The sequence below is a fragment of the Ranitomeya imitator genome, chromosome 3 (assembly GCF_032444005.1).
Source record: "Ranitomeya imitator isolate aRanImi1 chromosome 3, aRanImi1.pri, whole genome shotgun sequence".
In the NCBI taxonomy this organism is placed as follows: Eukaryota; Metazoa; Chordata; class Amphibia; order Anura; family Dendrobatidae; genus Ranitomeya; species Ranitomeya imitator.
Genome location: NC_091284.1, coordinates 533,879,005 through 533,904,776, shown reverse-complemented (window position 1 = coordinate 533,904,776; position 25,772 = coordinate 533,879,005). Strand labels below are relative to the sequence as shown.

Sequence of the window (25,772 nt, the reverse complement as noted above, 5' to 3'; positions counted from 1 at the left end):
CAATCACGAATAGTTGCAAGTAGATCAACACTCAGTTTCCACAGAACCCTGCAGGCCAAGTGTGAATACTTTTACTGTCCCGCTTGTGTGTCAGTCTTCACTGTGATTCTGGCACTTAAAGGGAACCTGTTGGCAGGATTGTGCATAGTAACCTACACACAGTGTCAGGACAGTGCCGTTATACTGATTAAAATGATACCGTGGTTGATGAAATCTGTCTTGTGCCTGTTGTTTAATCTTTATTTTCAGTTGAATTAATGATATGCTCAAGGCCTGTGGGGGTCTTCATGTGGTGCTCTGATTCATTTATATGGCTTCTGACAGGTCACTGATCCGTCACTGACCTGCCCCCCATTTTATTATATACTGCATATCTTATGGTTTGAAAAAAAAAAAAATTCCATTCATGCAGCAAGCGGCACCTGCGCTGTAGCATGATACGGTTGATAATATCCACATTTTCATTTGATTTTTTCTTATGTTTTTTGCAGGATGAGTTGTAGTTTTGAAACTGCAAATCTGACGGTAACAATATTTTTCATGTTTCTTTATTTAAAGGGAACCTGTTATGTTATGATTATGTGGTTATCCTTTTCGTAATTATTTTGGCATATATTGTGGTGCTACTCTGCTATGAGTCGTCACTTTACTGCTGCATTTGTTTTTACCCCATTTGGGTTTCAACTGCTTGTGTGAGTATCCCTTCTTGTGAGGGTGCCCAGTACCTAAGCCCATGCAGGCGGATCACGGCAAGATGTCTGTGAGTGGGGGCGCCACAAACTTGTGAGCATTATTCGAGTACCAACCTCTGCGGCAAGGTAGGGGAATCATTAGGGAATAAGTATAAGGCAAGCATTGAGGCTTTTCATCCCATTCCCCTCCCCACACACTTGCCTTTAAACCTTGGGTACTTTATGTGGCATCTTGTATGTGTAGGATTCTTTTCTGGTTGATGCTACTATTATTTATGTTGTTGTTATTTGGGCCCGGAACATCACTGGTTTCCTTTTAATTAAGATATAAATAAAAATAGATTTTTAATTAGACGAGATTGGCCTATTATTAATCACACCCCTGACGAAGCTTCATCTGGTAGTGACATGCGTAGGGTAAAAGCTCCATATCAGATATACTATACCATTATCTGAATGTATGTCTCATTATAATTCCCATTATATTGTTATCAGGATGATATCTTTCAGGATAAAGATTTATTCCCTATTAAGGGTGCTATATTAAACATGTATCGTCCTCCAAGTTCCCACCTGCGATATAGTTATACTAGCTATTGAAGCCGTTCTACACCCAGGTGGCGAGCATTTATATTGGTATATCATCTCCATCCTGGTATGTGCTGCTACCATCTTGCACACCCCATAGTCTGACCCTGTAGTATAAGACAGCACCCCAAAGGCAGACCCTGTAGTATAGGACAGCACCCCATAGGCAGACTCTGTAGTATAAGACAGCACCCCGTAGGCAGACCTTGTAGTATAAGACAGAACCCCATAGGCAGACCCTCTATTGTAAGGCAGCCCCCCATAGGCAGACTGTAGTATAAGGCAGCACACCCCATAGGCAGACCCTGTAGTATAAGGCAGCACCCCCCCCACAGGCAGACTCTGTAGTATAAGGCAGCACCCCCAAGATGCAGACTGTAGTATAAGGCAGGACACCCCCCAGAGGCAAACTGTAGTATAAGGCAGCACCCCCCACAAGCAGACTCTGTAGTATAAGGCGGCTCCCCCCACAAAGACTCTGTAGTATAAGGCGGAACCCCTCCACAGGCAGACTCAGTAGTATAAGGCAGCACCTCCCCCCCCCACAGGCAGACTGTAGTATCAGGCAGCACCCCCCCACACACACAGGCAGACCCTGTAGTATAAGGCAGCCTCCATAAAGAAAAACAATAAATACCTCTCTTCTTCCTGGTTCCTGCGCTGCTCCAGCTCACCTCCAGACCACGGGCGACGGACAATTACGTCGTCGCGCCCCGTCAGTGTCGGTGATGTCATACGCTGACAGAGGGATCATGGGAGGAGCATAGCGCTCCTTCGGTCATCAATGCGGTCAGCTGCATTGGCTAGATGCCGATACAGCTGACCCTGTGATGACAGGCAAGGGGCCCACTGCTGCCATCGGCCCTCCCCCCGCCTACTCAGGGGCCCCATAGCGGCCAGGCAGCAGACCAGGGAGATCGATTCTCCATGCTCTGCCGCAGAATGTAACTGTATCGGTGCGCTGTGCATGCCAATATAGTTACAGTAGCATAGCTTCAGGTGGGCCCCTTCTGAGCACCGGGCCCAACCGGAGCTAAAATCCTCATCCCTGGCAGCGTAACTGTCGGGTCCAGACTGTGCATATAATTTTTGTTGTACATGTACAACGGAGTGTGTGAATGGGTATAATACTTTATAAAGAAGTAACAGAGTAGGGACTGACATTTTAGGACAAAACCATGTGTCCACCCCGACAGTTTCCTTAATTTGATAAATGGAATATCAGAATATAACCTATTGTTTAACCCCTTTCTGACATGAGTTACTATCGCGTCAAGGTGGGGTGGGCCCGTATGACCATCGACGGGATAGTACGTCATACGCGATCGGCCGCGCTCACGGGGGGAGCGCGGCCGATCGCGGCCGGGTGTCAGCTGACTATCGCAGCTGACATCCGGCACTGTGTGCCAGGAGTGGTCACGGACCCCCAGCACACCGCGATCAAACATGATCGCGGTGTGCCGGCGGTATAGGGAAGCATCGCGCAGGGAGGGGGCTCCGTAAAAAGAAAGAAAAAAAAAACGAGGCAAAAAACGCTTTATTCTCATACCGCCAAACAAAAAGTGGAATAACACGCGATCAAAAAGACTGATATAAATAACCATGGTACCGCTGAAAACATCATCTTATCCCGCAAAAAACGAGCGGCCATACAGCATCAGCAAAAAAATAAAAAAGTTATAGTCCTCAGAATAAAGCGATGCAAAAATAATTATTTTTTCTATAAAATCGTTTTTATCGTATAAAAGCGAAAAAACATAAAAAAATTATATAAATGAGGTATCGCTGTAATCATACTGACCCGAAGAATAAAATTGCTTTATCCATTTTACCAAACGCGGAACGATATAAATGCCCCCTCAAAAGAAATTCATGAAAAGCTGGTTTTTGGTCATTCTGCCTCACAAAAATCGGAATAAAAAGCGATCAAAAAATGTCACGTGCCCGAAAATGTTACCAATAAAAACGTCAACTCGTCCCGCAAAAAACAAGACCTCACATGACTGTCGACTCAAATATGGAAAAATTATAGCTCTCAAAATGTGGTAATGCAAAAAATATTTTTTGCAATAAAAAGCGTCTTTCAGTGTGTGATGGCTGCCAATCAAAAATCCGCTAAAAAACCCGCTATAAAAGTAAATCAAACCCCCCTTCATCACCCCCTTAGTTAGGGAAAAATTTAAAAAATGTGTTTATTTCCATTTTCCCATTAGGGTTAGGGCTAGGGTTAAGGCTACAGTTAGGGTTGGGGCTAAAGTTAGGGTTGGGGCTACATTTACGGTTGGGAATAGGGTTGGGATTAAGGTTAGGGGTGTGTCAGGATTAGAATTGTGGTTAGGGTTACTGTTGGGATTAGGGCTAGGGGTGTGTTTGCATTAGGGTTTCAGTTATAATTGGGGGGTTTCCACTGTTTAGGCACATCAGGGGCTCTCCAAACGCGACATGGCGGCCAATCTCAATTCCAGCCAATTCTGCGTTGAAAAAGTAAAACAGTGCTCCTTCCCTTCCAAACTCTCCCGTGTGCCCAAACAGGGGTTTACCCCAATATATGGGGTATCAGCGTACTCTAGACAAATTGGACAACAACTTTTTGGGTCCAATTTGTCCTGTTACCCTTGGGAAAATACAAAACTGGGGGCTAAAAAATAATTTTTGTGGGAATTGTTTTTATTATTTTCACAGCTCTGCGTTATAAACTGTAGTGAAACACTTGGGGGTTCAAAGTTCTCACAACACATCTAGATAAGTTCCTTGGGGGGTCTAGTTTCCAATATGGGGTCACTTGTGGGGGGGTTTCTACTGTTTAGGTATATTAGGGGCTCTGCAAACGCAATGTGATGCCTGCAGACCATTCCATCTAAGTCTGCATTCCAAATTGCACTCCTTCCCTTCCGAGCCCTCCCATGCACCCAAACGGTTGTTAACCCCCACATATGGGGTATCAGCGTACTCAGGACAAATTGGACAACAACTTTTGGGGTCCAATTTCTCCTGTTACCCTTGGGAAAATACAAAACTGGGGGTTAAAAAATAATTTTTGTGGGAAAATTTTTTTTAAATTATTTTTACGGCTCTGCATTATAAACTTCTGTGAAGCCCTAGGTGGGTCAAAGTGCTCACCACACATCTAGATAAGTTCCTTAGGGGGTCTACTTTCCAAAATGGCATCACTTGTGGGGGGTTTCAATGTTTAGGCACATCAGTGGCTCTCCAAACACAACATGGCGTCCCATCTCAATTCCTGTAAATTTTGCATTGAAAAGTCAAATGGCGCTGCTTCCCTTCTGAGCTCTCCCATGCGCCCAAACAGTGGTTTACCCCCACATATGAGGTATCAGCATACGCAGGACAAATTATACTACAACTTTTGAGGTCCAATTTCTTCTCTTACCCTTGGGAAAATAAAAATTGGGGGCGAAAAGATTGTTTTTGCGAAAAAATATGATTTTTTATTTTTACGGCTCTGCATTATAAACTTCTGTGAAGCCCTAGGTCGGTCAAAGTGCTCACCACACATCTAGATAAGTTCCTTAGGGGGTCTACTTTCCAAAATGGTGTCACTTGTGGGGGGTTTCAATGTTTAGGCACATCAGTGGCTCTCCAAACGCAACATGGCGTCCCATCTCAATTCCTGTCAAATTTGCATTGAAAAGTCAGACGCGCTCCTTCGCTTCCGAGCTCCGCCATGCGCCTAAACAGTGGTTTACCTCCACATATAGGGTATCGGCGTACTCAGGACAAATTGTACAACAACTTTTGGGGTCCATTTTCTCCTGCTACCCTTGGTAAAATGAAACAAATTGGAGCTGAAGTAAATTTTTTGAGAAAAAAAAAGTTAAATGTTCATTTTTATTTAAACATTCCAAAAATTCCTGTGAAACACCTGAAGGGTTAATAAACTTCTTGAATGTGGGTTTGAGCACCTTGAGGGGTGCAGTTTTTAGAATGGTGTCACACTTGGTTATTTTCTATCATATAGACCCCTCAAAATGACTTCAAATGAGATGTGGTCCGTAAAAAAAAAAAATGGTGTTGTAAAAATAAGAAATTGCTGGACAATTTTTAACCCTTATAACTCCCTAACAAAAAAAAATGTTGGTTCCAAAATTGTGCTGATGTAAAGTAGACATGTGGGAAATGTTACTTATTAAGTATTTTGTGTGACATATCTTTGAGATTTAATTGCATAAAAATTCAAAGTTGGAAAATTGCAAAATTTTCGCCAAATTTCCATTTTTTTCACAAATAAACGCAGGTAATATCAAAGAAATTTTACCACTATCATGAAGTACAATATGTCACGAGAAAACAATGTCAGAATCGCCAAGATCCGTTGAAGCGTTCCAGAGTTATAACCTCATAAAGGGACAGTGGTCAGAATTGTAAAAAATGGCCTGGTCATAAACCCCTTAGCGACCGCCAATACGCCTTTTAACGGCGGCCGCTAAGGGTACTTAAACCACAGCGCCGTTAATTAACGGCGCAGTGGAAAAAGTCAATAGCGCCCCCCAGAGGCCGATTTTCTCCGGGGTCTCGGCTGCCGGGGGTAGCCGAGACCCCAGAGAACATGATTCGGGGGGTTTTTAACCCACCCCGCATTTGCGATCGCCGGTAATTAACCGTTTACCGGCGATCACAAAAAAAAAAAAAAAAAAGCGATCTCTTTTTAATTTCTCTGTCCTCCGATGTGATCGCACATCGGAGGACAGAGAAAAGGGGTCCCAGGTGGCCCCCCAATACTCACCTAGCTTCCCCGATGCTCCTCGTGTCTCCCGGTGGGCGCCGCCATCTTCAAAATGGCGGGCGCATGCGCAGTGCGCCCGCCGGCATCGGGAGAATCTTTGGGGTCTCGGCTGCCGGGGGTAGCCGAGACCCCAAAGAGCATGATCGGGGTCGGTTTTACCGACCCCTGTTTTGCGATCGCCGGTAATTAACTGTTTACCGGCGACCGCAAAAAAAAAAAAAAAAAAGTAAAGTGCAATTCTCTGTCCTCTGATGTGATCGCACATCAGAGGACAGAGAAATAGGGGGATTCGGGGACCATACAATACTCACCTGTGTCCCTGGATCCTCTTGCTGCTCCTCCTGGCTGCCGGCAGAAGAAAATGGCGGGCACATGCCCAGTGCGCCCGCCATCTGTCTCCATCTGCCGGCCGGCAGGAGAACAGCAGTTGGGGCTAAAATTAGGGTTAGGGTTAGGGCTAGGGCTAAATTTAGGGTTAGGGTTGGGGCTAAATTTAGGGTTAGGGTTGGGGCTAAATTTAGGGTTAGTCTTCTTTCACACTTACGTCGGTACGGGGCCGTCGCAATGCGTCGGCCCGACATACCGACGCACGTTGTGAAAATTGTGCACAACGTGGGCAGCAGCTGTAGTTTTTCAACGCATCCGCTGCCCAATCTATGTCCTGGGGAGGAGGGGGCGGAGTTACGGCCACGCATGCGCGGTCAGAAATGGCGGATGCGACGTACAAAAAAACGTTTCATTGAACGTTTTTTTGTGCCGACGCTCCGCCAAAACACAACTGATCCAGTGCACGACGGACGCGACGTGTGGCCATCCGTCACGATCCGTCGGCAATACAAGTCTATGGGCAAAAAACGCATCCTGCGGGCACATTTGCAGGATCCGTTTCTTGTCCAAAACGACGGATTGCGACGGAATGCCAAACGACGCAAGTGTGAAAGTAGCCTTAGGGCTAGGGTTAGGGTTGGGGCTAAAGTTAGGGCTAGGGTTGGGGCTAAAGTTAGGGTTAGAGCTGGGATTAGGGTTAGGGTTTGGATTAGGGTTGGTATTAGGGTTAGGGTTGGCATTAGGGTTACGCTTGGGATTAGGGTTAGGTTTGAGATTAGGGTTAAGGTTAGGGTTGTGATTAGGGGTGTATTGGGATTAGGGTTAGGTTTGAGGTTAGGGTTGAGATTAGGATTAGGGGTGTGTTGGATTTAGGGTTTTGATTAGGGTTATGGTTAGGGTTGACATTAGGGTTGTTTTGGGGTAAGGGTTGTGATTATGGTTAGGGTTAGTGATTAGGATAATGGATCAGGTTGGGATTAGGGTTAGGGGTGTGTTGGGGTTAGGGTTGGAGCTAGAATTGGGGGGTTTCCACTGTTTAGGTACATCAGGGGGTCTCCAAACACGACAGCCAATTTTGCGCTCAAAAAGTCAAATGGTGCTCCCTCCCTTCTGAGCCCACAGACCATTCTATCAAAGTCTGCATTCCAAAAAGGCGCTCCTTCCCTTCCGAGCTCTGCCGTGCGCCCAAACAGTGGTTTACCCCCACATATGGCGCATCAGCGTACTCGGGATAAATTGGACAACAACTATTGCAGTCCAATTTCTCCTGTTACCCTTGTGAAAATAAAAACTTGGGGACTACAATATCTTTTTTGTGGAAAAAAAAATATTTTTTATTTTCACGACTCTGCATTCTAAACTTCTGTGAAGCACTTGGGCATTCAAAGTTCTCACCACACATCTAGATAAGTTCCTTGGGGGGTCTAGTGTCCAAAATGGGGTCACTTGTGGAGGGTTTCTACTGGTTAGGTACATCAGGGGCTCTGCAAACGCAACATAATACTCGCAGACCATTCTATCAAAGTCTGCATTCCAAAACGGCGCTCCTTCCTTCCGAGCTCTGCCGTGCGCCCAAACAGTGGTTTACCCCCACATATGGGGTACCAGCATATTCAGGACAAATTGGACAACAACTTTTGGGGTCCAATTTCTCTTGTTACCCTTGTGAAAATAAAAACTTGGGGGCTAAAAAATCTTTTTTGTGGAAAAAAAAAATATTTTTTATTTTCACGGCTCTACGTTATAAACTTCTGTGAAGCACATGGGGGTTCAAAGTGCTCGCCACACATCTAGATAAGTTCCTTAAGGGGTCTAGTTTCCAAAATGGTGTCACTTGTGGGGGGTTTCCACTGTTTAGGCACATCAGGGGCTATCCAAACGCGACATGGCGTCCAATCTCAATTCCAGCCAATTCTACATTGAAAAAGTAAAACGGCACTCCTTCTCTTCCAAGCTCTGCGGTGCGCCCTAACAGTGGTTTACCCCCACATATTGGGTATCAGCGTACTCAGGAGAAATTGCACAACAACTTTTGTGGTCTAATTTCTCCTGTTACCCTTGTGAAAATAAAAATTTGTGGGCAAAAAGATCATTTTTGTAGAAAAAATGCGATTTTTTTTTTTACGGCTCTACGTTATAAACTTCTGTGAAGCACTTGGGGGTTCAATGTGCTCACCACACATCTAGATAAGTTCCTTAAGGGGTCTAGTTTCCAAAATGGTGTCACTTGTGGGGAGTTTCCACTGTTTAGGCACATCAGGGGCTCTCTAAACGTGACATGGCGTCCGATCTCAATTCCAGCCAATTCTGCATTGAAAAAGTCAAACGGCGCTCCTTCACTTCTAAGTTCTGCGGTGCGCCCAAAAAGTGGTTTACCCCCACATATGGGGTATTGGCGTACTCAGGAGAAATTGCATAACAAAATTTATGGTTACATTTCTGTTTTTACACTTGTGAAAATAAAAAAAATGGTTCTGAATTAAGATGTTTGCAAAAAAAAGTTAAATGTTCATTTTTTCCTTCCACATTGTTTCAGTTCCTGTGAAGCACGTAAAGGGTTAATAACCTTCTTGAATGTGGTTTTGAGAACCTTGAGGCGTGTAGTTTTTAGAATGGTGTCACACTTCATTATTTTCTATCATATAGACCCCTCAAAATGACTTCAAATGTAATGTGGTCCCTAAAAAAAAATGGTGTTGTAAAAATGAGAAATTGCTGGTCAACTTTTAACCCTTATAACTCCCTAACAAAAAAAAATTTTGTTTCCAAAATTGTGCTGATGTAAAGTAGACATGTGGGAAATGTTATTTATTAACTATTTTTTGTGACATATCTCTCTGATTTAAGGGCATAAAAATACAAAGTTTGAAAATTGCAAAATTTTTAAAATTTTCGCCATATTTCCGTTTTTTTCATAAATAATCGCAAGTAATATCGAAGAAATGTTACCACTAACATGAAGTACAATATGTCACGAAAAAACTCTCAGAATCAGCGGGATCCGTTGAAGCGTTCCAGAGTTATAACCTCATAAAGTGACAGTGGTCAGAATTGCAAAAATTGGCCTGGTCATTAAGTACCAAATTGGCTCTGTCACTAAGGGGTTAATGTGCAAACCACCCTTGGGGGTAAAGGGGTTAAATCAGGTGTGTAACATTATTTAAAATTTAAAAAATTGCAATTTTGTCACTAACAACTAAGGATATTTTAGACTTCTACTTCCTTTTTTTTTAAGAAGACTTTTTAGAAGTTTCATTGTTATCTCAAGCAGGGTTATAATGACAGATAAAACCTCAATACACAGCTGATAACACAGGGTCCACCATTCCTAATAGGTAATATCAATGTTCCCCCTTCCTCTTTGCACATGCCCTTGAGATGCTTCACTAGATAGGGTCTTAGTCAGCCTATTGCACAGACATAGGAAGATAGAGTAAAGGAGAAAGGGTAAAGGAGGACATATCTGGGATAGGAAGGACAAGAAAAGCTCACTTAGGGTATGTTTCCACGGTCATAAACGCTGCGTATTGGACGCTGCGTACAGCCGCAGCGGTCAAATGTTATAGCATAGTGGAGGGGATTTTATGAAATCACATCTCCACTATGCAAGCAGGGATGCCTCCGGCTTCCCTACGTAACTGGACATGCGGCGCGTCTTTCTAGACCGCAGCATGTCTAATTATCTTGTGGAGACGCTCAGTCTCCGCAAGATAAATATCACAGTCCAGTGTATAGCATGTGGTGATTCCGTATGGTTCAATGAACACATGCGGAATCACCGAGCGCACAAAAGCGCTGCCGATACGGACCGCAGAAACATACCCTGAGGCATCCTAACACGGCAAATGGACAGCGGCTGCCTTCATGCGATAACCCCTTCACTTTCCTAAACAATCTTACAAGACCATATATCAAAATAGAACACAACCCAACAGTGAGGAAGTTTCTTTAAAGAGGTTTTCCAGGAATAAGTTTCTTTAGCTTAGTGGCTTGTGGTAGAAGAAAATAAGAGGAGCCATTACACATCCTCCACCGCTGTAGTCTTCGTTTACAGGCTGCATCGGTGATGTTAGGACTACAGCGCATGTGTCAGCTAAAGCAAATTACTGAGCTCAATGGCTTATGCAAGATGACACTCTAAGGATATGTTCACACATGCTATGTTTTGCTGTGTTTTATTTCCGCAAAGCAAAACCTGCTTGTGTGCAGGAGATTTCTAAAATCTCATAGACTTTGCCAGTACTGTAAAACTTCCCGTAAAATTTGCAGCAAAAAAGCAATGTGTGAACATAGCCTAAAGGAACTTATTCCTGGAAAGTCCTTATCAGTCTGAGGACAAGTAATTAAAACACAAAGCCATTACTTGAAAAAGTGCCTTATTTATTTACGTTACAACTCAAAGTTGTATGAATTGCTCAACAAATCCTGTTTTGGCGCACAGGATTTCACAAGGAGCATTGTAAAATTAAACTTTTTTTTTTCTTTGTTTTTTCCTTTTCCTTTTAAAAAAAAAACGTACGATAGAACTGAAAGTTCAGGGAAAAGCGCTGAGCAGCCCAAACTGAGCATTCACAGTGCTCCTGGTATTTAGCTTTTGTTCATGAGTTAATACAAAAACAGCTTGTGTTTCAATGGCCATTGGACCTATAGCGAGGATTGCGATGTATGCACATACATCTACCTTTTATTAGAAACATAATACAAATAAATGGTCTTTTAGAAAACTCATTAGTGCTCTCACGTCGAGGGCTACGATATGTTTGAACAGAGGGCTGCTTTGTGGCACATGTGCAAATTAAATAAAATGATGAAGTGGGGGGCAATTTGTACCCATTCTATTCCCTAATCTAATGCACGATTTTTCCTGATATTCTTTTTGTATTCTTGCCCAATTGTATGTTATTCTAGGAGAAGAACATAATAAATGTTTTTTGGAAGTGAATTTACAGAAAAGAGTTGGAAACTCTGTACAAGATTTGGGGTTTAAAAAAATAAATAAAAACAGCCAAAAGCAGACAACTGATAGAAGAGGGGAGAACGCCTTCAGAAATAATTGGCAGATTTTGAAGCAGTAACACTTTTAATATCAGGGTTACATTTCAGGTTGATGATCAGTTCTCAGGTTGGTAGTGGGAGTTGGACCAGGGATCTGAACTTCTTCTTCCAATCGTTGGGCTCCATATATTCCAAGGGTCGAATGTTTGGCCGGGCAAGTTTTCAGAGCTATGCGAAGCAGAAGCTGATGTCGTGCTGGATGTAGGACAGGTGCTATCGCCTCCAATTAGATCAATTCCTGGCAATGGGTTTGCTGGAGTGGTATATGGAAGGGTGGTACTCGGATTACTGGACCAAATGGAACTGCTGAATGGGATTGTTGGTGCCCACAGGCTGGCAGAGTTTCCCAGAATGGACTGTAAAGAGTCAAGAAATGGAGAAAGGAAAAAAGAAACCAAAATGTGAGATTTACAGTATATATTAAGAATGCACACAAATAAGAGAGACAAAACTCAATATTGGCTCCTCAAATCATGGAAACCAATTATAACCTTTTAATATAGACTAGAAATAAGCAGCACTATTACATCACCAGCAAACCAGGAAAGTAGAAGTGAAATCCTACAGTAAAAATGCAGTCCAGCTGCTGTATGACAACTTTTATCGTTGACTGATTAGCAATCAATATCTTCATTACATCCGCCATACATGTATGACGATATGGGGGGTGGGATGGAAACTGGGGCAATTTATGCGTGGAGCCTGCTCCATACAAGATGGCAGACGTATAATGCAGCCAGGGTATGCTCACATGGAATTAACCCTCAAAGTCTCCAAATCTATTCCGGTTAAATGTGACCTAACAGAAAAAAATATACTGTAAACCATACAGCTCGACTTGACAGTAACTTTGCATTTACATGCTTTGAGCTACATATTCTACTAACAGGGGTCAATTAAAGGGTAATACCCCTAGTATGATGTTAAACCTGTTTGGGCTCCTTTGCAAACTCAGTTGTGGCTCAACAGACGTCCGTAGATTTGGGTCTGAGCACGGTCAGCAATGCACGGACTATCCGTGGGTCTCACAACCCGAACTTGACAGCGTCAGAAATGCCTAAGAAGCATATATACATCGCAGGAGACACCAGGGCGTATATACATAGCAGGAGACACCAGGGCGTATATACATAGCACGAGACACCAGGGCGTATATACATAGCACGAGACACCAGGGCGTATATACATAGCACGAGACACCAGGGCGTATATACATAGCACGAGACACCAGGGCGTATATACATAGCACGAGACACCAGGGCGTATATACATAGCACGAGACACCAGGGCGTATATACATAGCAGGAGACACCAGGGCGTATATACATAGCAGGAGACACCAGGGCGTATATACATAGCAGGAGACACCAGGGCGTATATACATAGCAGGAGACACCAGGGCGTATATACATAGCAGGAGACACCAGGGCGTATATACATAGCAGGAGACACCAGGGCGTATATACATAGCAGGAGACACCAGGGCGTATATACATAGCAGGAGACACCATGGCGTATATACATAGCAGGAGACACCAGGGCGTATATACATAGCAGGAGACACCAGGGCGTATATACATAGCAGGAGACGCCAGGGCTTATATACATAGCAGGAGACGCCAGGGCGTATATACATAGCAGGAGACGCCAGGGCGTATATACATAGCAGGAGACGCCAGGGCGTATATACATAGCAGGAGACGCCAGGGCGTATATACATAGCAGGAGACGCCAGGGCGTATATACATAGCAGGAGACGCCAGGGCGTATATACATAGCAGGAGACACCAGGGCGTATTTACATAGCAGGAGACACCAGGGCGTATATACATAGCAGGAGACACCAGGGCGTATATACATAGCAGGAGACACCAGGGCGTATTTACATAGCAGGAGACACCAGGGCGTATTTACATAGCAGGAGACACCAGGGCGTATATACATAGCAGGAGACACCAAGGCGTATATACATAGCAGGAGACACCAGGGCGTATATACATAGCAGGAGACACCAGGGCGTATATACATAGCAGGAGACACCAGGGCGTATATACATAGCAGGAGACACCAGGGCGTATATACATAGCAGGAGACACCAGGGCATATATACACAGCAGGAGACACCAGGGCGTATATACACAGCAGGAGACACCAGGGCATATATACATAGCAGGAGACACCATGGCGTATATACATAGCAGGAGACACCAGAGCGTATATACACAGCAGGAGACACCAGGGCGTATATACATAGCAGGAGACACCAGGGCGTATATACATAGCAGGAGACACCAGGGCGTATATACATAGCAGGAGACGCCAGGGCTTATATACATAGCAGGAGACGCCAGGGCGTATATACATAGCAGGAGACGCCAGGGCGTATATACATAGCAGGAGACGCCAGGGCGTATATACATAGCAGGAGACACCAGGGCGTATTTACATAGCAGGAGACACCAGGGCGTATTTACATAGCAGGAGACACCAGGGCGTATATACATAGCAGGAGACACCAAGGCGTATATACAAGACATGAGTAAGACTTCTAGTGCAGTCGAAATGCGTCGACTGGTTCATGTCAACCATGTACATTTTTGTTTTGTATGCACTATAATTTCTTTTGAAAAAAAAAAAAGGAAAATCCAGTCCTGTTGAGCGGGACTCCCAATTTTTTCTATTTTCCTTGATGTGAGGCCAGGGCGAGGCCGGTGTCTGAGCCCCAGGTGGATGAGCTGGAATCAAGTTTCCATATATACAGTACAGGAGGGTCTGGGGGCATATATAAATCACACGAGGGGCCAATATCCATGCACGTCTGCATAAGCCCTCTGATTTAACAGCCTCTGTGGCTTTTTCATAATCTGTGAGTGAATCCTCATTGGGCAACCATACAGTTTTCTTTCATTCCCCACTGTGGCTAAACAGACCAGCATTTTGCACCACATACAGTCATGGCCAAAAGTATTGACACCCCTGCAATTCTGTCAGATAATACTCAGTTTCCTCCTGAAAATGATTGCAATCACAAATTCTTTATTATTATCTTCATTTAATTTGTCTTAAATGAAAAAACACAAAAGAGAATGAAGCAAAAAGCAAAACATTGATCATTTCACACAAAACTCCAAAAATGGGCCAGACAAAAGTATTGGCACCCTCAGCCCAATACTTGGTTGCACAACCTTTAGCCAAAATAACTGCGACCAACGTGTTGTGAATTCAGTTTTGGGCTCCCTCCGGTGGTTGTAGAGGGTAATGCAGTTGTGCCTGGACTGCAGGAGTGGACAGGTGTATCTACTAATTGCAAAACTGACTGGGGTATATAGCTTTGCAGGATCCTTTAGTCAGTGCCAGTTGTCCATTGTACTTGAAGGATTCACTTCCCTGCTGGTCTTTCCAGTTTGCTGTGCATTTCTACAAAGATAAGTCCTGGCTTTGTTTTTGCTGTCCACCTGCTGTGGACCTTATAGTTATGTGCATTTTCATGTTTTTGTCTTGTCCAGCTTAGTCTGTGAAGGATTTTTTGCAGCCTAGCTATTTCTCTGGAGATGCAGATATACCCCCCATGTCCTTAGTCAGATGTGGTGATCAGTATTTTCTGCGGTGGATATTTTCTAGTGTTTTTATACTGACCGCATAGTACTCTGTTCTATTCTTTCTTTTTAGCTAGTATGGCCTCCTATGCTAAAATCTGATTTCATATCTGCGTATGTTATTTCCCTCTCCTCTCACAGTCAATATTTGTGGGGGGCTATCTATCCTTTGGGGATTTTCTCTGAGGCAAGATACGTTTCCTGTTTCTGTCTTTAGGGGTAGTTAGATCTTAGGCTGTGCCGAGGGGTCCAGGGAGTGTTAGGTACCCCCCACGGCTACTTCTAGTTGCGCTGCTAGGTTCAGGGTTTGCGGTCAGTACAGGGACCACCTTCTCCAGAGTCCGTCTCATGCTGCTCCTAGGCCACCAGATCATAACACAACCGCTTCCGGTAACCATCAATGAGTTTCTTACAATGCTCCGCTGGAATTTTAGACCATTCTTCTTTGGCAAACTGCTCCAGGTCCCTGATATTTGACGGGTGCCTTCTACAAACTGTCATTTTTAGATCTCTCCACAGGTCTTCTATGGGATTCAGGTCTGGACTCACTGCTGGCCACCTTAGAAGTCTCCAGTGCTTTCTCTCAAACCATTTTCTAGTGCTTTTTGAAGTGTGTTTTGGATCATTGTCCTGCTGGAAGACCCATGACCTCTGAGGGAGACCCAGCTTTTTCACACTGGGCCCTACATTATGCTGCAAAACTTGTTGGTAGTCTTCAGACTTCATAATGCCATGCACACGGTCAAGCAGTCCAGTGCCAGAGGCAGCAAAGCAACCCCAAAACATCAGGGAACCTCCCCCATGTTTGACTGTAGGGACCGTGTTCTTTTCTTTGAATGCCTCTTTTTTTCTCCTGTAAACTCTATGTTGATGCCTTTGCCCAAAAAGCTCTACTTTTGTCTCATCTGACCAGAGAACATTCTTCCAAAACCTTTTAGGCTTTTTCACGTAAGTTTTGGCAAACTCCAGCCTGGCTTTTTTATGTCTCGGGGTAAGAATTGGGGTCTTCCTGGGTCTCCTACCATACAGTCCCTTTTCATTCAGACACCGACGGATAGTACGGGTTGACACTGTTGTACCCTCGGACAGCAGGGTAGCTTGAACTTGTTTGGATGTTAGTCGAGGTTCTTTATCCAACATCTGCACAATCTTGCGTTGAAATCTCTTGTCAATTTCACTTTTTCGTCCACATCTAGGGAGGTTAGCCACAGTGCCATGGGCTTTAAACTTCTTGATGACACTGGGCACGGTAGACACAGGAACATTCAGGTCTTTGGAGATAAACTTGTAACCTTGAGATTGCTCATGCTTCCTCACAATTTGGTTTCTCAAGTCCTCAGACAGTTCTTTGGTCTTCATTCTTTTCTCCATGCTCAATGTGGTACACACAAGGACACAGGACAGAGGTTGAGTCAACTTTAATCCATGTCAACTGGCTGCAAGTGTGATTTAGTTATTGCCAACACCTGTTAGGTGCCACATGTAAGTTACAGGTGCTGTTAATTACAAATTAGAGAAGCATCACATGATTTTTCGAACAGTGCCAATACTTTTGTCCACCCCTTTTTTTATGTTTCGTGTGGAATTATATCGAATTTGGCTTTAGGACAATACTTTTTGTGTTTTTTATTTAAGACAATTAAATGAAGATAATAATACCAAATAATTTGTGTTTGCAATCATTTTCAGGAAGAAAATGAGTATTATCTGACAGAATTGCAGGGGTGTCAATACTTTTGGCCATGACTGTATGACATGTGTTCACTGTGCACACACTTATATGGTTGTACTTTAATTCCACCTACAGAGTCTGCACAGCAATGCCTCTAACGTGGCAACGTCCACACTGTCAGGTCTCACACAGGGCACCAGCATCAAGAAATGAGCTAAAATTCCTCAAAGCCGATGTGCGGGACTAATCAATAATTCACAAAATCATTTTGATGTGGGCGGTTGGGGGGCTGTACAAGGTGGTCACACCAGACACTGAAAGCAAAGGTTCACATACTTTTGCCCCTCATGGAAATGTATGGTAAGTCATTTTTTTTTTTTAATTAAGAAAAATGATAAAAAGTCTAACATTATTAACTCCTTGGTTTTTTTTTTGTTTGCCTCATCTATTTTTAGCATTTGTGTGTAAAACGGATGTACTTTTAGGTCAAATTTATGCAGAAACATGGAAAATTTGGATGGGTTCACAAACTTTTAACCACAGTATCCTAAACTCATCATATCATAGCATCATAAATGGATACAAGCAAGGGAAGGGAATTTTTGAAAGCAGCTGCCTCCATGTCTGTGGTGTACATAAGCCACCATCTGTGGAATGACAGCAACCTTGTGACTGAAACTGAAGTAGAGCCGCAGCGCTCGAGCGCTGCACGTCACGGAGCTGGCTGGACCGGAGTAATGTGATCTCTGGTGATGACAGTTACATGTTAACCTGTCTGAAGGAAATGGTCAAGTGCAATACTTAGAAACGGTCCTCCCTACGTGCTTACACCACTTGTAGATTTCCCCCATTACCCGTGTGATATATAGAGAAATTCCTCACCTCTGCTTTATTCATCTCTATCTGTGCCGTTTTCTAAGTTAAGCTTGCCGCATGGGCAAAAAGATGGGGCAAAATGTTGATAAATAGAAAGTAATGCACCTAGATAGTAGTAATTGTATTGCTGCATATACATGAAATTAAATAAACCCTTTAATGACCATGAAATGTTTTATTTACATTTTTTGTGATTTTGTTTTTTTTCCAAGAGCCATAATTATTTTTTATCACATCGACATAATATGGCTTGTTTGTTTGCGAGACTAGTTATAGTTTACCATACAATGTACTGGAGACTCAGCATAATTCTACAGGTCAGTACCACAATAGCAATACCAAACTCGGCCAGTTTGTTTTTTTTCTAATATTTTAGTTGGGAAAGCAAAATTCTGAAATTTGTAAAAATAAATAAAATAATAGCAAAATGGAAGCTCATTGGCAAAGGTCATAAAAAATTTAATGTGCAAGTAAATAACGGAAAGAGACATGGAGAAAGGTCTGAACGTTAATGGACTGATGTCGCTTACATCCTATGTAACTACAATGCTTTTCCCCACTTTCTTTATGAGGTTTTACATATAGGGATGATTTTTAATGAAGTCTGGAATGGAAATTAGTAAATATGCTAAAATTCTAACTTAGGAGATTGACTCGAATTCAGCAAGAAAACTGCCCCAATTGCCTTTAACCCCCTTCACGACCTCTGATGTACATATATGTCAAAAGTCATATCCCTAACTTTGACTTGGCATGTTTTGCTCAGCAGATTACTGCTGAGGGATTTGTTTTACATTGGGAAGGTTTCCAGGTGACTTGGAGAGATGGGTGGGTCCAGACACCTACAAACCCACCCAAAGGGATGTGTCTGAACAACTAAGATGGCTGTGTGTTTAAGGACCTGCGGTGATGTCACGATCTAGCCATGTGATAGGTACCTGGGTGTGGTTACAACTATGTAATGGAGGTGCGTTTGGAACATGGGAGCGAGTGCTGGCTAGTCTGAGCCAGAGCAAGGAGGTCTGTGAGATGCCTCTGAAGTGGACGATCTGATAACTGACCGGGGTCAGTGAGAGACGTCTGTGAGCTACTTCCGAGGATAAGAGGGATCCGGGAACCTGTGTGATGGACACCAACAGGTAACGGACAGGGATCCGTGTTATACTGACCGGGGTCAGAGAGAAAGACTGTGTTTGCTCTATGGGATACCTCTGAGGATAAGAGGCATCCGGGAACCTGTGTGATGGACGCCAACAGGTAACCGACAGGGATCCGTGTTATACTGACCGGGGTTAGAGAGAGACTGTGTTTGCTCTATTGTATACCTCTGAGGATAAGAGGCATCCGGGAACCTGTGTGATGGACACCAACAGGTAACGGACAGGGTTCCGTGTTATACTGACCGGGGTCAGAGAGAGAGACTGTGTTTGCTCTATGGGATACCTCTGAGGATAAGAGGCATCCGGGAACCTGTGTGATGGACACCAACAGGTAACGGACAGGGATCCGTGTTATGCTGAACGGGGTCAGTGAGGGACTGTGGTTCCACTGTAAAGCCGAATGTGTACAGACTGTGTTCAGGCTGTTGCATTCTACCAAGTTCCTGAAGTTGAGGTTTATGCTGGTGTGTAAATAAACCAAATAGACTGTTTTTGTAAGAAAATCGTGCCTGAGTCCGTTGCCAAGCGAGTGTCCCCCAAGACACGCAGTAAGCGTTATCTTACAATTGCAATAAGAGGTGATTAAAATATTGTATCTACTACAAAATGGTATCAATAAAAATGTCAGCTCAAAGCGCAAAAATTAAGCCCTCACCCAGCCCCAGATCACAAAAAATGAAAACATTACGGCTCTCAGAATTGGCAACGAAAGCATTTTTTTTTCACCACCTGTTTTGTATCTGCGTACCTGTACTGAAATATATTGCCAAGTCAGGTTTACCATATAGTGAACATGGTAAAAAAAAAAACTATTGTGGAATTGCATTTATTGCAATTTCACTGCCTTCACTTGGATTTTTTTCCTGCTTTCCAGTACATCACATGATAAAAGGAAAGTCATTCAAATGTACAACTCGTCCCTGAAAAAACATGCCCTCATGCAACTATCATGATGGAAAGATAAAAAAAAAAAGTTATGGCTCTTGGAAGAAGGGGAGGAGAAAGAGAAAATAAAAAAAATGGAAAACTGCATGGAGGTGAAGGGATTGAAAGATGTATATTATACTCTGAGGCCTACACAAACTATAAATGGAAGGCCAGATAGGGGATAAAAATAATAACTAGCCTAATCAAGAGAGGAACATGCTGAGACCTAAGAGTCAGGGTTGGAAGACCAGAGGGAGAAAGACGGAAGCGGTGGGGGCAAAACTGGTAAGGGGGCGAGGATTGTAAAATATTTTATTATTTTTTCTAACCCTTTCACGGCCCCCTAAAGGGTTCAGCAAAATGATGCCCAGCCAGCTTCCATTTTGCTGTACTCGAGTCTATCAAGTTTCAAAGTTTGCTTCGAATTGATCGCCGAGTAAGGAACACTAATAGCAGACAAAGAAGACAGATTACGCTGAATCTTTATGAAGTCTTAGGTTATATCAGCGTAATAATAATAGAGCTCAATACATTCACTTTTCATGAACCTGTGAAACAAGTGCCTGGTGTGAAGCAGGGTTTCTTAGTGACCTACGATGAAATGTACGTAATCGGTAGGTACCGCAGGAGACATGCTCTGAAATCCTGTGTGCGGCAAATACTGAAGGTGATTTCTGCATTTGCTTGTGGTAACGTTTTTGTGTTAAGCTGTGGTGTGGCAAGAAACCTCCAGAGCCCTAAATATAAGTTCTAGGGACTATATACTCACAGAGGTTACGTGGGTTGGAGATCCAGTGCTAGTAGGCCATGTTGGCGCAGAGTCCGCAGCAGGAGGATCCCAGATTGAAGATGTAGATTCAAAATCTGTCCATTTCTTTTGAGAATCTTGGGCATATGTGTTTCTGGGAAAAGAAAGCTTGCTAAAAACTTCTGTAAGGAGAAAAAAAAGGACAAGTATAAGAGGAGACCCGTAGAACAATATACCGTTATATAATTATATGCTGTATTGTCACTATCACTTTACAACAAAGAGCACTGCAGAACTGATGGACTATAGTCTGCGCTAGCCAGATTAGCTACATTACAGGCTTACAGACACTTTATAAAACATGTATTCAAATACTTTTAATGAATGATCAGTCTGTTTACCATCCCACAATAATTATAGCCACCCAAAACAGTTTTGATTTATAAAAAAAATAAATTAAACCTCGATTTTAACATACCGTATATATAAATCTATCTGGGTTTCCTACTTTTTGTCTCTAAATGATAGAATTCATCTAAAATAACTAAATCTGATTGTACTTGCCCTTCCCAACTCCAGCGCCGGGTCTGTGCCATAACTGCAGTCTCAGTGTTTGGGTCATGCTGGCAGCTACCATCACCAAAGCAGCCAATCAATGATGTAGACGGCATGGGCAATACAATCAGAGTTTGTTATTTTACCTGAATTGTATATTTTGGGATCATTTAAAACAAAACACACATTGAAAACCCCTGTTAGGGTCTGTTCACACTTGCAATCTTTTCTTTCTATTCCATTCAGAGCTGCCAATTATAACCCAATGGCATCCATCATGCATGCTGGAAAGGTGAAGACACAAAAACGCACAGAGAGGTCAAAAATACTCTGTTGTAAAAAAGTCACAGTAAATAAGCAAGTGCTAGTTAAAAAATGAAAAAAATACAGGGTATTTAGTTAATACATTTTTTTGCAAAAAAATGTATGTTAAGCTGCTCCACCAATCGCCAAGGTATACCCATAATAGAGCAGTCCTATCTAATGTATATAATCCCTATCTGATGTATTTAAAAACCTGATCATCCGTATAGTACCTGTATAAGCAGGGTTCAAAGAGAAAAAATATACATGTGGACATGCAGGATGGAACAGCTACAATGCAAGGTGGTGTGAACAGGTTTCTACAGACTTGTTCAGTGTGAGGTAGCCCATGTGTTTTTGGTTCTATAATTGTTCTCTTGTTTCTACAAGACTGGGGAGTCCACCACTCCTCTGTGGGTCATTTGCATTGTAGCTGTTCCACCCTGCATGTCCACATGTATATTTTTTCTCTCTGAACCCTGCTTATACAGGTACTATACAGATGATCAGGTTTTTAAATACATCAGATAGGGATTATATACATTAGATAGGACTGCTCTATTATGGGTATACCTTGGCGATTGGTGGAGCAGCTTAACATACATTTTTTTTTGCAAAAAAATGTATTAACTAAATACCCTGTATTTTTTTCATTTTTTAACTAGCACTTGCATATTTACTGTGACTTTTTTACAACAGAGTATTTTTGACCTCTCTGTGCGTTTTTGTGTCTTCAAGTTCTTTGGTGGTGTGTACAGGTTTCTACAGACTTGTTCACTATGCAAGTAGCCCATGTGTTTTTGGTTCTATGCTGGAAAGGTGGCAGCCTTGACAATTTGACGCTGAACTGAACAAAGCCTAATGTTTCTATTTAATTAATATTTGCCATGAATAAATGCATGTAAGAATAAAGGAGTTATGTACAGCTGTATTACCTGATGCTTTATAGATTACAAATCATGAAATCACAACAGCTGTGGCACAGTACTGGTATTAATGAACTCACCTCCTGTTAAGTTGAAGGAATTACTTGGTCCAAAAGCAGAGAATGAATTGAGTGCAACATAATCCGGACTGGTTGGACTGCTGATGGGGCTCCACAGGCCCGAACTAAGTGTGAAATGGGAAACACTGTCCAGTGAGTATTTCAATACTAAATATTAAAACTGCTCCCAAAAGCCTAAAACAGACCCCAATGATGACTTTCAATGTAAAGAGATGTATCAAAAAGGCCATAAAAATGACCTACAAATACTCCTACCTGCTGTGGGTATGTCAGGCCACAACTTCCATATACAAGCAACTTACTAATTCAAGTAAATTGACATCTTATGGAGCCATTTTTAAGGTTTTTTTTTTACTTAAAAGGGAATCTGTCAACAGGTTTCTGCTACCTCAACTGAAAGTAGCTAGTGATCACTAAAAGCAGCATAATGTAGAGAAAGAGACCCTGATTCCAACGACGTATCACTTAGTTTACGGGAAGCAGCAGTTGTAATAGAAATCAGTTTTTAGACATATAAATATCAGAAGGTAAACCCCAACCACAGCCCTGATTACCACCATACTGTGCATATTGACAGTGAGCTGATAATCAGTGGTGGGAGCGGAGTTGGACCAGGATGCATGCGGGAACTTTGACCGGCAGTGATAATCTCTTGCTGATGAAACACTCACTGTATTGAAACAACAGAACACAGCCTAATAAGTGACAACCCTGAAATCAGTGTCTCAGCCCCTACTTCATGCTGCCTTCAGATTACATAGCAAAAACCAGCTGACAGATTCCTATTAAATACATACATTTCTGGCAACAAATTATTTCAAAGTAGTTTCATTAAAAAACGTTGCACCCTTTGCCCTTTGTAGCCTTTTGTTTTGCACAGTCTATTGCTATTTGTAAAACTATTTAACTGAGAATCTGTGAGTGAGATCTTCTGATGGAAGAGTTCTAACTCTTATCAAACGTCTTCTTTATATCCATGATAAAAGTCGTGCTGAAGTTTTTGACGAGAAGTCATCTGAGTGGAGCCAAGATGAATGTTATAAACGCTGTGGTCAGAACGAGCGGACGAAAGGCTTCAGTTATCTCATTATGCAGCCAGTTATAGATAGAGCTATAGACGTCAAGCAGTACAAACGTTTTCAAAACAACACCAATGGCAAAAAATGATTTTTAGCCTAAAATACAATCAATTAAGTAGAAAAATAACACAAAATTACCCCCCTGAAGGTGTCGATATCTTTTAAAGAGCATAAGTAACTCTCCTGACATATCTGTTGCACAGGACATACTGGGGCATCTCAGCACAGGTCAGTTCTTCGGTTAAACCCCCTGACCAACTGGATTTTAGCATTCCCCATGTGAATAGTGTAGATTCCTATGGTCTGGTTTTGTCAGCACTGATTAAACAATATAAATTTGTAAAGTGATTTGTCCCCATTTGGTAAAGGAGATGTTACTTTGTCAAGATTGCAAGCAATTACTAAAAAAGAGCCTTCTCAGGAGAGCTAAGGAGTCTTCTCTAAAGGGAACCTGTCAACTACTAGGCCACTCTGTGTAACGGACTCATTTACGTCTCGGAAACATACAAAGGGTGCAGTCATTATATAATAAAACCGTGGCCCGCTCCGCAGAGGCCGCACTTGACTTTCCAACCTCTTCTCTAGAGCATTCCAAGTCTACACAGAAAAGGAAAGCTTCTATAAAGCATTGCAGGAATGTCCCACACTCACTGCTCATTGTGAAGATTACAGAAAGAATCAAAGGTCACAAGTTTGTATCAACCCTTGGAAAACCTTTAATAGGAAGCTACCACATATTACAGATCTAATAGACATTCTTGCCTAGGTTGCTTCTGTGCTCTGGTAACAGGTTCAGAAATCTATGGCAGCCACATGACCATAGCAAACTGCGATCTGGAGATGGCTCACTGACCTGTAGAGATATTACTGTGCAGGGAAGTGTTGGGCTAACCCATCATTGCTTTCTACCTTCAGATTTATGAAGAGTGTTCATTTTTATAGTAATTGTACCCCGTGTCCAACTATACCCTACTGCTAGAATCGAAACTTCTTTACTTACCTATCAGAATTATCACTGTCAACGGAGATGGTATGTGACATGCTGATGCTACTAGGAAGGTCGCCGCTCCTTACAGCAGATGACTTTGATAGTCCGCTGCCACCTACTTTTAATAAGAAATAAAAAAGGAAAGAAGGAACAGTTACGTAACTTTCTGATACAATGTCACACAGTAGTGCTGTTACAGGAACAATTATAGTACCTGGGTTCTTGTCATATCCTGCAGCCACAGCAGCAAAGGTGGGGTTGCCATTTCTTCCAGGTAGAGACGATGCTTTAGTCAGCTTAGGTTTGGTGACCGTAGAATTCATTCTTACCTCACTAAAATAAAGGATGCGTTGTTACCCAAACAGGATATTGTGTATCTTTATGATCTGTATTGTCCTTCTGGAGTATATGCCCTCTGATGACGTCTACATTATTGCCTGTGAAATCTCGCGTATGTTCTTCTGACATTTGGGTAAATGAATGGCTATTACACTGAGCCTGCGGTAGGTTTCACAAGTGATGTAATATACCGGTCCGGAGTGCTCAACCCAACACAAGAGCGGCGTTAGCTCGATGCCAATTCCCAATGTACTTCCAGGCTCACGTGTATAAACGATCCAAGCAGGTTTACTTCACACTGGGACATTGCTTTGGGGTGATACAAGTATACATGAACTTAGATTTCTATGACCTACACGGCCAATTGCATCAACTAAAGTCCTGAAAGGTTCCTTTAAGGGTTATAATGTGAGACACTGATGGACTTACTAGTTAGTATTTATTTTGTGCTAGGATTTTGCCAGATTCATGTTATTGGGGCCATCATACTCACTGGCTGCACGGGCTGTTGACAATGCTGCTGTAGCTGCTTCTTCCATAGCCCAATGCTGGAGGAGGCGAAGAAGAGGTAGGAGCGGGTGAGGTTTGCCGTTGCTTTAAGAAGTCATCCGCATTGTGGGTTTGGACAGACAGCTTGTAAAGGCTGTCTGCTGCTATAACAACATTGGAATGGATATGTTACAGAGGAAATCCATACACCTCCTTTCTAATAAACAAATTGAACCTGCCTACTTCTATAACTGCATATTTTAATTGCCACTCCCTTGCTAAATACCACATGTCAGACTGCTCCATCCTAAACAAATGGTAATATATGTCGTACTACACAGGTATAACAATAAAGCAAAGGCAATTCATGGGGAGTTGCCATTTTAACAGCGTTTTGAAATGCAACTTGCCGGATCCTGGTCACACATCCCGACAATGATGTCAGCTATGGGGGACGGCTGGAACAGTCCTATGTAAAGGCTTGCTGGCTCCTTGATAGTTTTATAAACTTTAATTAGTATTCTGTTTCTGGATTTGTGACATCTCACATTATATTGCAATTCTACACTGAATTCTCTAACTCCAGATTATGGGTACATGTATGCGGCTTATGTCATAGGCAAAGTGC

At 42.7% G+C, this 25,772-nt stretch overlaps 1 protein-coding gene across 5 annotated transcripts in view; it reads right to left on the bottom strand.

Moving 5' to 3' along the window:
• Positions 1–10,710: 10,710 nt before the first annotated feature.
• Positions 10,711–25,772, bottom strand: part of TMEM131 (transmembrane protein 131) — a 250,062-nt gene continuing 235,000 nt past the window's right edge. For 3 of the 5 annotated variants that reach the window (XM_069757822.1, XM_069757818.1, XM_069757821.1), the window contains 6 exons: positions 25,149–25,308; positions 24,531–24,649; positions 24,329–24,434; positions 22,250–22,353; positions 20,407–20,567; positions 10,711–11,762 (listed from right to left, as the gene is read on the bottom strand). In XM_069757822.1, coding sequence (XP_069613923.1) covers positions 11,463–11,762; positions 20,407–20,567; positions 22,250–22,353; positions 24,329–24,434; positions 24,531–24,649; positions 25,149–25,308 — 950 coding nt within the window. In that variant the 3' untranslated portion in view covers positions 10,711–11,462. The remainder of the gene's footprint in view (positions 11,763–20,406; positions 20,568–22,249; positions 22,354–24,328; positions 24,435–24,530; positions 24,650–25,148; positions 25,309–25,772) is intronic. The other 2 variants (XM_069757819.1, XM_069757820.1) reach the window with 2 other exon arrangements.